The sequence below is a fragment of the Carassius auratus genome, unplaced genomic scaffold (genome assembly GCF_003368295.1).
Source record: "Carassius auratus strain Wakin unplaced genomic scaffold, ASM336829v1 scaf_tig00004557, whole genome shotgun sequence".
NCBI lineage: Eukaryota > Metazoa > Chordata > Actinopteri > Cypriniformes > Cyprinidae > Carassius > Carassius auratus.
The window spans coordinates 1091596-1106980 of NW_020523604.1; the positions used below are offsets into that span (position 1 = coordinate 1091596).

Here is a 15385-nt window from a genome sequence, read left to right on the forward strand (position 1 = left end):
TTCTGTGGCCTTTCACATTTGTACTTAGTTGTTGAACAATATTAATGCAACACACATGTGACTATTGCACAATAATATCTGTGCTTATTTTGTGCTTTGAGAGGCTTTAGGTTTTATTTTAAGCAGCATTTGCTTTCATATATTTAAACGGGATTCGCATGTAACTCAAAATAATGAACGGCAGCTGGTTTTGCGTGTTTGGAGAACAATTCACATGCATTTAAAATTTCCTGTAACTTAGCACGGTCATTACCATAATTCACGGAGCAGTTCCTGTTATTTATTCAGAGATGATAAAGATTAACGGCCAGTGAAATCAGAAAAAGATGCATGAAGGACACGCTTATTGTCAGTCATCCAATCTAACTGCCTTGAGTTCTGTAATTAATGTGTGCCAGTTTACAAAAGGAACTATTTGCAGACGTGCTCCAGATTGTGTAATTGTACATTTAAATGTAAAATGTGGAGTGTGTGTTTCCTCTGTACGTGTGTACAGCTTCAGAAAAACAGATGATAGAAAGATTAGATGACCCTTGTGAACACCCATGTTTAAAATGATTTCATAACGATCTTTTAAATGAGAACATATTTCCGATATGAAAAGAATTAAGAGATAAACAATGAAGTCAGTCAGAGAATGACATAGGAGCATTTCGGAAGAAAACTAAGCAAGAATGTGACGGGTTGCAGTGGCACACGAAAGACACTCTCCTGGGTGTTTAGCAGGAATTTAGAGCACTTGCAGGCACAGGAAACAAGTGCTGATTAAGACATCTCCTCATAAACAAACACACGCATGGCGTCTTCTCAAAAAAGCTGTCAAGCTGTAGGTCTTACTAGCTCTTTACTGTTCTTAAAGGCATTCCAAATATTTTATACTGATTTATGTTACTTTTTTTAACTACTCTGATGAACCTGTCACTCAAACTGTAAGACATGATAAGGGCATGAAGGAAAAATGAGAATACCTTTTTACCTTTTTACTTAAACTCATAACACACACACACACACACATACACATATATACAGTTCAAATAGTTTAGAGCAACAATGCAGAGGGTTTAAAATACCACTCTTGCGTTTTTAGTTCCATTGCTCTTTCCAAAATAAAGTCTGAGGAAGAAAACATTTGTGTGAGGAATGTTAAGACTGGATGGTAGAAACCTTCTGTTAAGAACTTAGAAGTAAATCTGACATAAATAAAAATGTCCCATTTCACTATCAGTCTTCTGGATAAAGAATCCCCAAAATATTATCGTTATCTTGTAGTTATAGTCAACCTTTGGATCTCTTAAATGTTTTTTCTCTTTTACTGGCAGTCTGTAGTATTTGTTTTGGCTCAACCTAGATTGAATTAAATGGCAAAAATGTCCATCTATGTGGTCACAGGAGTAAATTGCATTTCATAATATATTAGTTTAATATGTTAAAACAGTATTTTCTTATTGTAATAATACTTCGCAATAGAACAATATTGCTGTATTTTACTGTATTTTTCATGAACTATAGAAATGCAATCTTCGAGGGCATCAGAAACGGCATTCACAAACATCACTAAACTGAAACTATTATATGAACATGTTTAAACATTCTTTAATCATTGTGTGTGTGTCTGTGTGTGAAAATAGCAAACTATGAATTAAATCAGTAAATAATTAAATAAATATGACCCTGGTCTGTGAAAACCCAGCTTAAAGTTATTATTTTGTGATTTACTGCTTTCTAAAATCATCCTTCATAAGGTAAAGAAAATGTATCTTGAACCTTGATATCTTTAATATGCCATAAGATTGCCAAAGATTGAAATCATAGTGTAATTAATGGTTAAAATCAAACTTTGATATTTCATAATTAGCTTTGAAGACTTTAGCCTGGATTTTACAGACAGGGTCACAAATATCTAATATGTCAAATAAAATATGTAATTTAAAATCTCCCATCTTTAAAGTTTATATGTTGACATCTGAATACATTTCAAGTATAATTTGTGACTGTCCATCTTTGGTCGTAGAACTCAGAGAGTATTGAGCACCTGGGTGTGACACAGGAACAGAAAACAGGAAAACAACGCCCATGGGACACAGAGGAACTGAACTGGGATGATATGTCCCGGGACAGCCTGGAAAGAGTACGAAGAAGAGACAGAGCAAGTAAGACACAACAACCATATTTGGTCAAATGTTGCTTGACATGACTATTAACAGGTTAAACATGCACAACAAGAGTGGCCAGTGATCAACTCCAACGTGATGGATATGGTTCCAAGGCACATAAAAAAAAAAAGAAAAAAAAAAAAGAACATGGAGTTTGAAGATTGACTTGGTGCAATCTTGACCTTCAGTAACGAAGGAGTGTATGCCAGTGTTCATGTTGATATAAGACCATGTTCCTGTTTAAAGCAGCTATCATTTCTGTTTGAACTACGTCTCACTTCCATGTGATATCAGGAGTTGTTTTGATCTGAGCAATATGCTTAATGATAGAGTGATATCCTTATTATGGGCTGAAAAAGGCGTCTTTCTGCTGCACTCAACCCGCAGTACAAACAAACATTCTGGCCTACAGTGTTTAGGGTTTGCCAAATATTTACAAGTGCAGTTAACACTATCAGCATGTTTTGGGTCCTCACATGAAATCATAATGGTTTCAGCATGGGCTGAAAATAACTTCACCTAAGATTTAAAGGTGTAGTTTGTTTCATTGAAAAGTGTAAACACTGTGGCACTATCAAAACATTGATCTGTTTGTTTGACCATTCCATTAGCAGAATATTAGTAACAGATGCTGAACCAATGGCATTGGTTTGGGGATGGACTAACTGTTTGACTAACCAATGGAAGATGGGGTGTTTAAGCAACCTGTTTGAAAACACCCAGTGAATGCTTCTCAGTACTCGGATGTTTCCTTGTTTCTCCAGCCTATGACCTGGATATTCTTGATGATGAAGATGTAGCATCTAAAAAATAAATAAAAAATAAATAAATAAAACAAGAAAGCACCTAAATAATAATAATAATGTATAGCGATGCAGTTGATCTTAAAACTTCACATCTAAGAAAATGTGTGCTATATAAGTTTTTTAAATGCATAAATATGTTTAAAAATTCAGACATTTGAAATAAAACATGGAAAAATAACAACTTTAATAAAATGTAATATTTAAAGGGGTCATATGATGCGATTTATAATTTTCCTTTCTCTTTGGAGTGTTACAAGCTCTCGGTGCATAATGAAGATCTGTAAGGTTGCAAAGACTAAAGTCTCAAATCCAAAGAGATATTCTTTATAAAAGTTAAGACTCTGTCAGAGAATGACATAGGAGGGGGATTATATTTCCAACGAGTGCTTGTTCGGCCAATCACAATGCACTGGGTCAGTTGGCCAATCAGAGCAGACTGTGCTTGTCGGAAGGAGGGACCTTGTACAAACCTGATAACAAAAAAGTTGGGACACTGTAAAAATTGTGAGTAAAAAAGGAATGGAATAATTTACAAATCTCATAAACTTATATTTTATTCACAATAGAAAATAGATAACATATAAAATGTTGAAAGTGAGACATTTTGAAATGTCATGCCAAATATTGTCTCTTTTCGGATTCCATGAGAGCTACACATTCCCAAAAAGTTTGGACAGGTAGCAATAAGAGGCCGGAAAAGTTAAATGTACATATAAAGAACAACTGGAGGACCAATTTTAAACTTATTAGGTCAATTGCCAATATGATTGGATATAAAAAGAGTAGGCAGTGTCTCTCAGAAGAGTCAAGATGGGCAGAAGTCAAGGTAACTCATGCATACGTTCGTACATAGTTTTAACACATGTTTTACATTTAAGTCAAGGTAAATCATGCGAACATATGTACATAGTTTAACTGTGCGTTTCGCTTTTTCTAATAACAAGACTTTAACAACAAGGCCAGTAGGTGAGAAGTAAATGTGTATTATGAGTGACTCACTGAATCATTCAAACGATTCCTTCAAACAAACAGATTCATTTAGAAACGAAACAACTGACACGAGTGAGTCATTGAATCATTCAATCAACAGTTTTATTCAAACATACTGCACTACATTCAGGAAATAAACGCCAGTAATGTGTTGGTTAAAGATGTGCAACAATCAATCCAGTTTTTGTTTCATTCAGTAGGGCCTGCTCTTGTTAATGTAACAAAACATATACATATTCACTGGCGATATTATGTCTTACATGTTACTTATTATTAATTTTTTGTTTATTGAAATATGTTTACTGTTGTGGTGAATATCAGCAAGGCCTGCACGGTGATATATTTGTTAACAGCTGGATGCAATTACAGCTGGAAAATTATGTTTTTTTTTTTTATATGTGTTATTATATTAACTGCATTCCAACAGTGAAAGTCTGAAGGGGGAAATAAGGCTAATGATGTGTTTTGGGGTGAATTTATGGTGAGTGTAGATAAGTTCAGGTAACAGTGCTCTTATCAGATTGGCTCTGTCACGGGTCTGAGCATGTTTTAATGAACCACACCCTGTAACTGTACTGCCCGAACTGATAATCAAACTTATTTAATCAAGTTGTAGAGAGGAAATGATCTTTGCTAATCTTCCATGATGAAAACTGGATGAAACGCTGCTCTGAACAGCTTCCAGATGGGGGGACCCACTTGCCTGCCTTTGGCCAATGTCAGGAAAATGCACTGCTTGTTGTAGCTATGATTATTTGGAGTTAAATGCATTAAATTGAGTTCATCAGAACAAAAAAGAGCTTTGTAGTCAGATTGGCGCTGAACACTGAGGTATGTGACATGTAGCCAAATTACTAACTGTACAGGATGAGCCCCTAGGATGTTTGTCGCAAATTAGACTGCTTAGATGAATTGCAGTGTCAAAGCTGTAGCTTCTAAATATTAGTTTAAGACATACCAAGAGCAAGCACCAATGCCCATTTAATCAGGGTTGCTTCTTGAACTCATGTAACTTTCCTTATTTTGTTTATGTTGATGCTGTAAATGAAAACAAAGAATTGTAAATCAAAATTCATAAGCGATGACCGAAATGACTACTTCTCAGTAGAATAGTTCATCCCAAAAAGAAAACTCTTTTGCATGTCATTTATTCACCATTATGTCATTCTAAACCTGTATACAATTCTTGGAGCAATAGACAAGTTCTGAAGAGATTGCCGCACTTGCAATGAATGAGGACTAAATCTTTCAAGCTTCAAACAAGGACGTAAAAGCACCATTATGTGTCATAAACATCAAAAGTAATCCATGACTCCATGCACTAAATTACAAGTCTTCTTCTGCTACTGTACACACTATTCACTGACAATCTTGTCTTCCAGTGAACCGTTCACTATCATGTCTCTGTCCCCAAAATTAATTAAGTAACCATAGCTGTGTTTCCCAAAAGCATCATAAGCCTAAGTAGATCAGCGAAAGAATTGGCACCAGTGGTCTCTGTGATCTACTTATGATAACAGTGCAGATCAGTCCAGTCCAATTGAATCAGTGAGTCATTCAAACTGATTTTGCGCACTGATTAATTGAGAAGATACAAATCAAAATAATGATTGGTTTACAAATAAGACAATACTGTTTCTTTAATGAACGTACCACAGTATGCGTCAAATAAATAACGATGAAAAGGAATCGTTCATCCAAAAATTACATTTGCTGAAATCCTCTGCCATCCATAAATACACATTATATACCTTATACGTACATACACCTTTAAATCAGATGTTTCTCTTTCAAAGCTATTCATAAAGGCTTCAGTACATGCAATTGAATCCTGTTGAAAAGAGCAAATGGAAGACATTATTCATTAGTCTTCCTTTGTTTTTCACAGAAATAAATAGATTTGGAAGGTGAGTTAACAATGACACCATTTTTTTGGGTCAACTTTTTATTTAATAGCAGCCCGTTTAACCAAATAAGTTCTCAAAAGAGCTTTAGCCATTTTGTAAGATGCCATCTATTCAAGTTAATGCTTTTCAGTTCCCCATCAATAAGAACTGAAGGACTAATAGTGAAATTTCCATTCCTTGCTTTGTCTATGGCTAAAGAGTCCCCTGCAGTACTTGAAGAGCTAGAGGCACAGGAGATCACCCATCTGTTAAAGATTAGAAACAAGATGCCGTTTAACAGCTTCAGTGGATTCACAGGACAGTGCCAGCATTCACTAAATCACATGCAGAGACATGTAGCTTGCACACATTCACCCTCTTTTTTTACTCCGTTTTCTTCTCTTCCTTACCAAAAACTTATGTCCGGCAGTCCATTCAGGACATTTCGTTGGATAGAAGCCCTCAAATCTTCACTAAATCCTCAAGCTTCACTTTCCACTCTAGGAGTCTTGAAGCACGTCATGTACTGTACAGTAGCTCTTTCATTACAGGGCGGATGATGACACAAATGTCCAAAACGATATGTATGCCCTTCAGTTCTTTTCTTTTGTCTGGTTGAATTCTGGAAATCCGCAACAAAAGGAGTCAGCTAAAGCAGATTTTTTCAAGGTGAATGGCTCAAATTAACAGTTTCCTGGGCCTATGACCTCAGATAGTAAGAGTGACATAACCAGATCCCTGTGCTGAGATAAATTTGCTTTAAATCTTTTCATGTGGATAAATATTTCACCTTTTAATATTACAGGGCATTGAGAATTATTTGTTGTTCATAATTTTTGTATTATACATTTTAGTGGTTCATGTGCGTTCAAGGTCTCATAACTCTAGCGCAGTATTTTTGGTTCGTAATTATTTTATTCATTTTCTTCATTCATTATTTAGTTGCAGCAAAGCTGTTTGGCTCTGTCATATGTTGCTGATGTATCTTTCTCATGCATTCAGAAAATAATCATGCTTTCATCGCTGCAGTAGAAGATGCCTGCTGTGCAAACAAAGATCTTTTGGGGTTGCTGATATTTGACATAAAACATTATGTAGCGGCGTATCTCAAAAAACCTCTATATATGGTTTGTTCTGCAAGAAATGTTCATCCATTCATAAGATGGCCAATTATAAAGATCCCCTTTCCACATATTCCTTAGACTAAAACAGCTGGGGGAATGTGGAGTCCGAATTCCTAAGAGACCCATAGGCTAAACGAGTCCCAACCTTAAAAGGGCCTTTGTTACCACAGCTTTGGAGCTGGACTGCCACACTGGGGAAAATTGGTGGTGGTTGCCTCAGGGTTTTCCAGTGTGTGTGTGTGTGTGTGTGTGTGTGTGTGTGTGTGTTTTCATGTCTATATGTTTTATTGAGCATGTGTAATGCATGTCAAACCTTTATTAGAACATAAACATTGACATTTATTGCCAGTGTGTCTATCCAACCTAACTTCCAGAATTCAGAAAAAAATTCAGAAGTAATGCATTTTGGGAAGAGTCCTTCCACCTTGGTCTAGAAAAACGTATCTTTATATCATTTGGTTGTTTTATTTCTCATTCTATCATTCTGTTTAATAATGCTCTGTCATTCTGGCCTTTTATCGTTTTATTTACACTGCAATATAAAAGTTTGGGGTCCGTTTTTTTTTTTTTTTTTGCGTACAAGAAATTGATACTTTTATTTACAAGGAACACATTAAATTAATCAAAAGTGACAGCAAAAAACTTTTACGTTGGTTTCTATTTCAATTAAATACTGTCCTAAATGCATCAAAGATGCGTTTTTAGCAATTTTCACAACATATTAAGCAGCACAATGTTTTCAACATTAAAAAATAAGAAGAAATGTTTCTTGAGCACCAAATCAGCATATTTGAATGATTTCTGAAGTATCATGGGATACTGAAGATTGTAGTGGCTGCTAAAAATTCAGCTTTGCCATCACATGAACAAATTGCAGTTTAGTATATATTAAAATCTATGATGCATGTGAGCTGTCATCCTCTCTATAGTTCTGTTATTTTATCTGTCTTACTGTGTTTTCTTCCCTTAAATCCTATGAACTTCAAGAATTTTAAACTATTTTATTTGGCTTCGTCAAGCCAACATTCAGTGTTTATCTAGTTGAAGTTTGCCTGTCTAGTTAAATGATTTAATGATTTTTTCTCATTTAATATAATTTTCATTTGAATTCTACTTAATTACATTGACATTCGAATTGCAAATCTTTATCATCTTGCCACCACAATCCAAATTCATAAATCCTATTTGATTTCAAATTCATTCTCAGCTTAATTTCTAAATGGTAAAAATATGTGGGTCTAAGATTTGCACATCATGGGCACAAAAGAAAACAGAAAATAGATGTCTGTATAGAAAGAATAGAGAAAGAATACAACTAAATCCAATCCAAAAACAAGAGTTGATAAGGAGCACTGCTATTCTCTCGAGTTAATGTTCCAGAGCAGGAGACACATTGATAAACTGCTGGCCTCCAGGCCAGAAGCCAAACCTTCACACCCAGTAACAATCAGCCATCATCCTCTCAATCAGCTTCTAGAACAGTTGTGTCAGGAACATCGTAAAGCTGTAGGGCTGTTTGTATATTTCTTGGCATGGTGTTTATCCACTGGATGTTGATATATGGTTACTATTGGGTGAGCTGTATCCCGTTGTTGAAAGATCTGTGGTTTAGAATGGAGTCTGGGAATCAGATGGTTACATGTGGTAGACGCTGGTCTGTTTTGTTTTGCCTCTTTGGTGCTAACTGTTGCTTTGTTGTTCATTAATCAGAGCAGAGGTTGCTACACCTTCCCCCCAAATGCCTTAGCCAAGTCCTCAAGATGAACAGCTCTCTGGGGATATGTCTTTGATCTGAAGATGAGAAAAGGGTAGCCTGACATTGTTGATTCATTGACTTTTTGGCTACAGGGTTGAGAGAACAGCATTCATGCAGACAAAGACAGCGTTCTGCAGAGATCTGATCTAATGATCTGCTTCTTTATGTATCAGGGAACAAAACTGGATCTACTGATGGCATTTCCACACTGTGATGTTTTATGAACAGAAATCCCAGGATGAGATAAAGGACAGAGAGGAAATGCATGCTGTTCTAATCATCAGAATATGGAAATGGTAGCAGAAGTAGTTTGGACTCTGTGTGTAGTATAATTTTAAACAGATATGCCTTACATAAACTCATTGTATGGACTGTGCTGCATGGCTAGATGGTAAGAAGGATTCTGTTTACATTTTATTAACCTATATGTTTAAATATCTCATCACTAATCTTAGAAAATCCTGAAAATACTCCCCAGCACATCTTAGCAGCTAGATTTATAGGATCTGGGGGAGAGTATTCAGCTGAGGTTCATCTGTTTAAGTACAGTATGCAAAGGATGGGGAGTTCTGGTGCGAGGGATTGTAGGAGGCACCGCTATATGTTTCCCATCAGTCTACATACACAGTTGACAGCATGTATGCATGTCTATTAATGACATGTATTTAAATGTGCATTTGTGTCTCCTTTTCAGTTCATTTTATTGACCACATTCTGTTGAATTGGAATAAGCCATGTTGATGGCTCCATTCTGAAGATAGATTGATCTTAATAGACTCGATTCAGTTCTAAATGGTGCATATACCTTGTATCTGAATGTGTGTGTGTGTGCACATTTTTGTATAAATTTTTGTGAGAGTCCTGGCCAATCTCTTGGCTGGGGTTGGGAGACAGACCAGCAAACAAAGTGCAGAGCATAAAACACCAGCTCACTGCAGCCAGCCGGCTTTCTGCCAGCTGTCTCCCTGTTCTCCCACACTGCTGCCTATTCATGCAGGCCTTAATTGGAGCTCCTGCTTTTAGAAAGAGAAAGAATGAGAATTTGAGAGGTCTGAACATCCCAATAAAAACACGCTGCACAGTAGGATTTAGAATGGGTTGGAGAATGGGAATGAAAAGACTAAGTCACTCTACGAGGTAAATGAACTTGGGACAGCTGTATTGGTCACTGCATGATTGCATAATTGCATATTTAAGCTTGCTGACCTTGAACCCTCTCATACTAACATTTTCACTGTTCCTGTCACTGTCAAAGCTGTCAGACCTTGAACCATTGTTTGTGTAATTAGCATGCAGTGAGCAACGCCAGAATCCATCATCATCAGTATGTGCAAAAACAAGGAGGGGAGTGGGCAAGCAGAGCCAACACTACTTAAAGCTATTTGTCAATATTTGTTTCATTTCATGTTCTTAAATGTGAGTGGACATTGATAAATGTAGACGTGTTTGAAAATTATGTTTGCGGTTTTGTATTATATATTCTTGTGTCTGAATGCAGTATGTATAAGGATTAGTGTGGATGAGTTTACGTGTGTGCTGGTTTGTGCATGCCGGGGCAGACTCATAAATGGAGGCAATGAAGTGAGGAGAATAAATAAATAAATAGAAACAGGAAAGGGTGAGGGAAGAACAGAGGGAGAGGAAGAGGAATGAGAAGATAAAAAAGACTTGTATGGGTTTTAATGCACTATTCATCTCACATTCTTTCTTTGGTTCTTTAACCCTGTTGCCATGGAATTTTAAGATTTATCTGTGCTGATGGATTACAATATTCAAATGCCAGACATTATTTATTACAACCTTAAAATTGTGTTGTTGACCTGTTCAGCATAGGAAAGTGCCTTTCAGATTCTGCACATTCTTGTAAGTTTAACAGAAAAATAAGAGACTGTAAAAACCTGTCTATTGGTTAACCAGACATTACATTATTGTATTTTCAATCAGAAATTATATGGAACAAATGTAAGCAGCTTACCTTAGACGTTTCTGGATGCCACTGGATGTCCCCTGAGTTGTATTTGTGTTTTATTTTATTAATATGCTTAAATAACAAAAAAATATTAACCATATATATATATATATATATATATATATATATATATATATATATATATATATATATATATATATATATATATATATATATATATAATTAGAAAACTATATGTATTTGTATAATTATTTATATATTATAATTAGTATAGTAATTAAGATTTTAAGATTTTTCATCAGACACTCTTAGAAAGACCAATGAAGAGGCCGAGTGTCTACAAATCACAGAGAGAGATTCTTTAGAGGGGTAAAGACTTGCCCAGGCACAAAGTTTACACTCCCTCTACTGATCAGAGATGTTAATGCAATCCATACGGACAGCATAAGCATTTAGTCTGAGCCTTGTTATTTATCATAAGATCACATGGTTGAGATATTATAAAATGTTTTTACAAAGTAAATACAATGCAAAAGATTTAATTCTTCCCTGTACCTGTTTAGCCAGCTATTGTACACTGTGTTGGTTTTGAGGGAGGTATCTGCCTCTGAAATGATTCACTTGCATGCCTTTAAAGAAACAACATGCTTTACCTCATCTGAAAGAGCAAACAAAACAAGAGCTCAGAACAGTTTAACCAAATTTGCACTCCTGTCATGGTTAATTTCCTCAAGTATTGCAAAGAGAGAAAGCAAACTGGTTAACGAGGAAGAGAGGAAACTTGACTCGTGATCGTATACAAACAACACCATGCAAGCTACTTGTTGTCATAGCCATGCAACTCCTCCCTTTTGGTCAGCATTGTACACTTGAAGTGAGAAGGAACAATAATAGGACAGGACTGCTTGTTTGATGTGTGGCGTTAGTCTTTGCATCCTTTTGTGTGCCTTTGGAATGGCATTTTCAGTTTCAATTTAATTTGTCTTCCTTTCAGCCAAATCAAAATACTGTTTGTTCTGGTTGTAGTTGGATTATAGATTATAAGAGAGAAAATGCAGCTTTACTCTGGCGAGTAAAATCCTCTGCCATTCACGCCAGGCAGACTACAGAGTGATGTGTTGCAGTTTACAACACTGCAACCTGGTGGAGGTGTTATGGGGCTGACAGCAATTTTGCTGTAACAAAGTAATGTCATTCGTTGGCACTGAGAGTTTCCGATTTGAGGTGACTGGAGTGACAGTGATGGGCCGACTAAGTTGTTTACATGGAGGTTTATAAAGGAGCCACAGCAGGTTTTGAATAGTCAAGCGACAGTTTCCATCTGCCTGTCCAAATATGACATTATGCATTAACAAATACTGTAGGATTAATAATGGATGTCACATGTCATCTCTGTCTTTCAGAGGAAGCACACAATGCTGAGGCCAATGGTAGTTTGATTAATATGTATAATGCTGTACAATCTACAGCCACATTGTCTAGGTCTGATAGTCTGCCTTAGAACTGGAATGATTGCTGACGTCTGACTAAAAATATGTCCAAAAAGTGTCCAAAAATATTAATTAATACATTATTGCTTTATTCTGAATAAAACCACATTTTTGAATAGCATGCAAACACACTTACTGTCTAACAAGCAAGATATTTTGTGCTTGTAATGACAGCTTCAACTGTAAATTATGTTATATACGAAACAGGTGGTTTGACTTTGATGCATTGTGTGTATTCTGCATGTAGTCATCTCAGTCCTGATGTTTTATTTTCCTGGTGGGGGAAATGTTTGTTGGATTCTGTAGTGAATTCTCCAGTCTCGTTGACTGTATTGCACTAACATGGAGCCTCTCTGCTTTTCTGCAATAGACACCGGTAATTGGCCTCTGGAGAGAGACTAATTCCATCAACACACACACACACACACACAAACTCAGCAGAATCCCCAGCTGCTCATGTACTCTAGAAGAGGCTTGCTCTCCATTTCCTGCTCCTTTTCACCATTAGCATCACATTCCTACACACATTTTGCTTACACGCGCCTTGTCTGTTTATAGAGCTTTTCACACTTGACACTCTTTAAGGGATAGTTCACAGAAAGTTGAAAATTCCGTCATGATCTACTCATTTTTCTAATTTCTCTCTTGTTCTGAACACAGAAGAAGATATTTGAAGAATGTTGTTAACTAAACAGTTTAGGTGACAATTGATTTAGATTGTATGGACAAAAAACTAAACAAAACACATTTCTCACATTTTATTAGTTTTATTTAACTCAGCTGTTGTTAAAAAAATTCAGCAACATAAAATCATAATTTATTAATAAGTTTAATAATTAAATATAAAAATAGCATTTATTAAACTGTTAAATAAAATAAATTTTCACAGTTTGATTATTAATCATGGCTCTAGTAATTATGCATCTGATTTTTAATTTCCAACCTATTTTGGGTTCGTTCAAATGTGTCTGTGTTTGGGCTGGTAGGGAAAGCCCTTAGGTCAGCTTTACCTCAATAACAATCCCACACTGGTTGTGTTGAAATGACATTGTAAGTCACCATTGTCACAACAGAACATTCAATCAGAGGTGACAGGCACACAAACTCACACTCACGAGCTTGTACCAAAGCCTTCAGGATACATAAACACAGACACATATGATCAAAACCTATAAACATACTATTTGAAACATGATATCTGCATTCACCACACCCAACTCTGTGTGTCTACCCAGGTCTGTAACTTTCAAAACTAATCAAACAGCAGCTATCTTTATCCCAACGCCCTCGTGTTCTGTAAACCCTGTGTACAGTAAACACAGCACACCAGTTCCTCGTCACAGCAGGTCTTTGAACGCCTCTCTGAGTGGAGGTAGTTGTAGAGATACTCTATTAGCCTGGAATTCCTCAAATAATTACCACATGCAATCGATCTCACATTCAGATTTTATTATCCACCTTGTTAATCTTGGATGTGACTCATGAGGGTTCGAATTAGGAGCAGCCATCTGAGATCTTCTAAAATGATATGCAAAAAAATTCCAAGCGAGATGGTTGAATAGAATGGAGAGCAGAGAGAGAGAATTTTGAGAAGAGTAATGCAAGATGAAGGGGATAATAGGGGGAGTGGGAGCTGTATCCTGGAATAGCCAGCAAGTCGAGCTGCTAACTCCGCCCCCTCACCCCCTCTCTTTCTCTCACTCGCTCTCACTCTCTCTCTCTCTCTCTCTCTGGCAGTCGTACAGTCTGTCATTTGAGCAGACAGTGAGAGCAGGAGGGAGGCAAAACTGGGAGCCTGAGCTGTGCTTTTGCCTGCTGTTGACTAGTCTTGTGCAGTGACAACTCGAGACTGGACATCTGGACGGTGTATGATTCTCTAACAGCTCCTCTTAGGATTTGTTTTGAGGTTCTCCCCCACACCTCTTTGGAATTACCGCTACAGGGATATCCCTGGCATGAACGTGCGAGTGTGATGTGCCATGCCCATGCCTGCTAATCTTGTGGTCAGTGACTGGGGTAGACCATGAAGGGGGGCCACCACCATCGGGGCTGCGCCTGCCACCACTTGTTTCGAAAAGTCCTGGCAAAGTGCGGCTGCTGTTATGCCCGGGTCAGAGGTCAGTGACTTTTAACACTGTCACGGTGGACTTGTTTACAGAGATGAAGGATAAGAAAACTACTTCTATGTTTTGAGTTTGCAGTTTGTTTGAATGCTACTCTTGGTGTCTTTCTCCTACACTGGTGTTATGATTTTCTTATTTAGTCTATGATGTTCTTCAGTGCTTCTCGCATTCCATATTTGCTCAGCCACCTAGTCTCTGAAGTGATTATTGAGTGTCAGTGTATTGCATTGCATGCGTGTCGTGGGGATTCGCTTCTTTTTCTTCTGCTCACGCTCAGCTGGAGCAACAGATGTCTGTCACTTCTCCTGGTTACGGCTTCCCCTCACACTTTTCATCTCACTCCCCCTCTCATGCGATTATCAAGCGGTGAGAAACAGCATGTATGCATTAGATGGAGCATGTTTACATGTAAGACAGGGTGCCGTGTGCGTGTGTGTGTGTGTGTGGGGGGGGGGGGTACAGCACGTGGGTGGATGAAACCCTGGGGGCTGCACAAAAACATTCCTTCCTCTGTTCAACAGTGAGACTTTGACTAAGGACACCCTGTGTCTCTCTAACTTCCTTTTTAGTTTGTCTCTCAGCATTTTCAGCCAGTCAGGCTGTGTAAAAAAGTGATAGTTCACCCAAAAATTCTAATTTTGTCATCATTTACTCACCCTCAGTCCAATGTCAATCCGAACCTTTCTCTTTTTTGGTCTATACCATGAAAGTCAGTGGGGCAGTGTTGTTTTGGATCCCTGTGACTTTCATTGTAGGGACCAGTACAGTTATTCAAAATATCTTCTGTTCTGTTACACAGAAGAAATAAAGTCATACAGGTTTGGATTGACATACTGTAAAGGTAAGTAAATACTGACACAATTTTGATATCTGTGTGAACTCCTTCTTTAAAGTTGCAGTAGCGATTTCAGCTTTAAGTAAAATATGACGTGTTAAATGGTAGCTGGAGAATATTTTCGAGTGTATTTACACAATTGGTTCTTTTTATGTCCCATCTTTTTTCGATCTAAAATTGTGTAATTTATGTAAAACGCAATGCTTTAAAGTTTCTTTGTGTGCTCTTTTATCAACGTTTTGACTCTGCGGGGCTCTGGCATAGTTCAGATGCCTCTTGTTTAATCTCCAGT

At 37.1% G+C, this 15385-nt stretch overlaps 1 protein-coding gene across 3 annotated transcripts in view; it reads left to right on the top strand.

Moving 5' to 3' along the window:
* Positions 1–15385, top strand: part of arhgef25a (Rho guanine nucleotide exchange factor (GEF) 25a) — a 60560-nt gene that overhangs the window by 624 nt on the left and 44551 nt on the right. The window contains exon 2 of one of the 3 annotated variants that reach the window (XM_026243950.1): positions 2012–2150. In XM_026243950.1, the coding sequence (XP_026099735.1) occupies positions 2012–2150 (139 nt within the window). Of the gene's footprint in view, positions 1–2011; positions 2151–9066; positions 9107–13861; positions 14253–15385 lie in introns of those variants that run through there. The other 2 variants (XM_026243952.1, XM_026243951.1) reach the window with 2 other exon arrangements.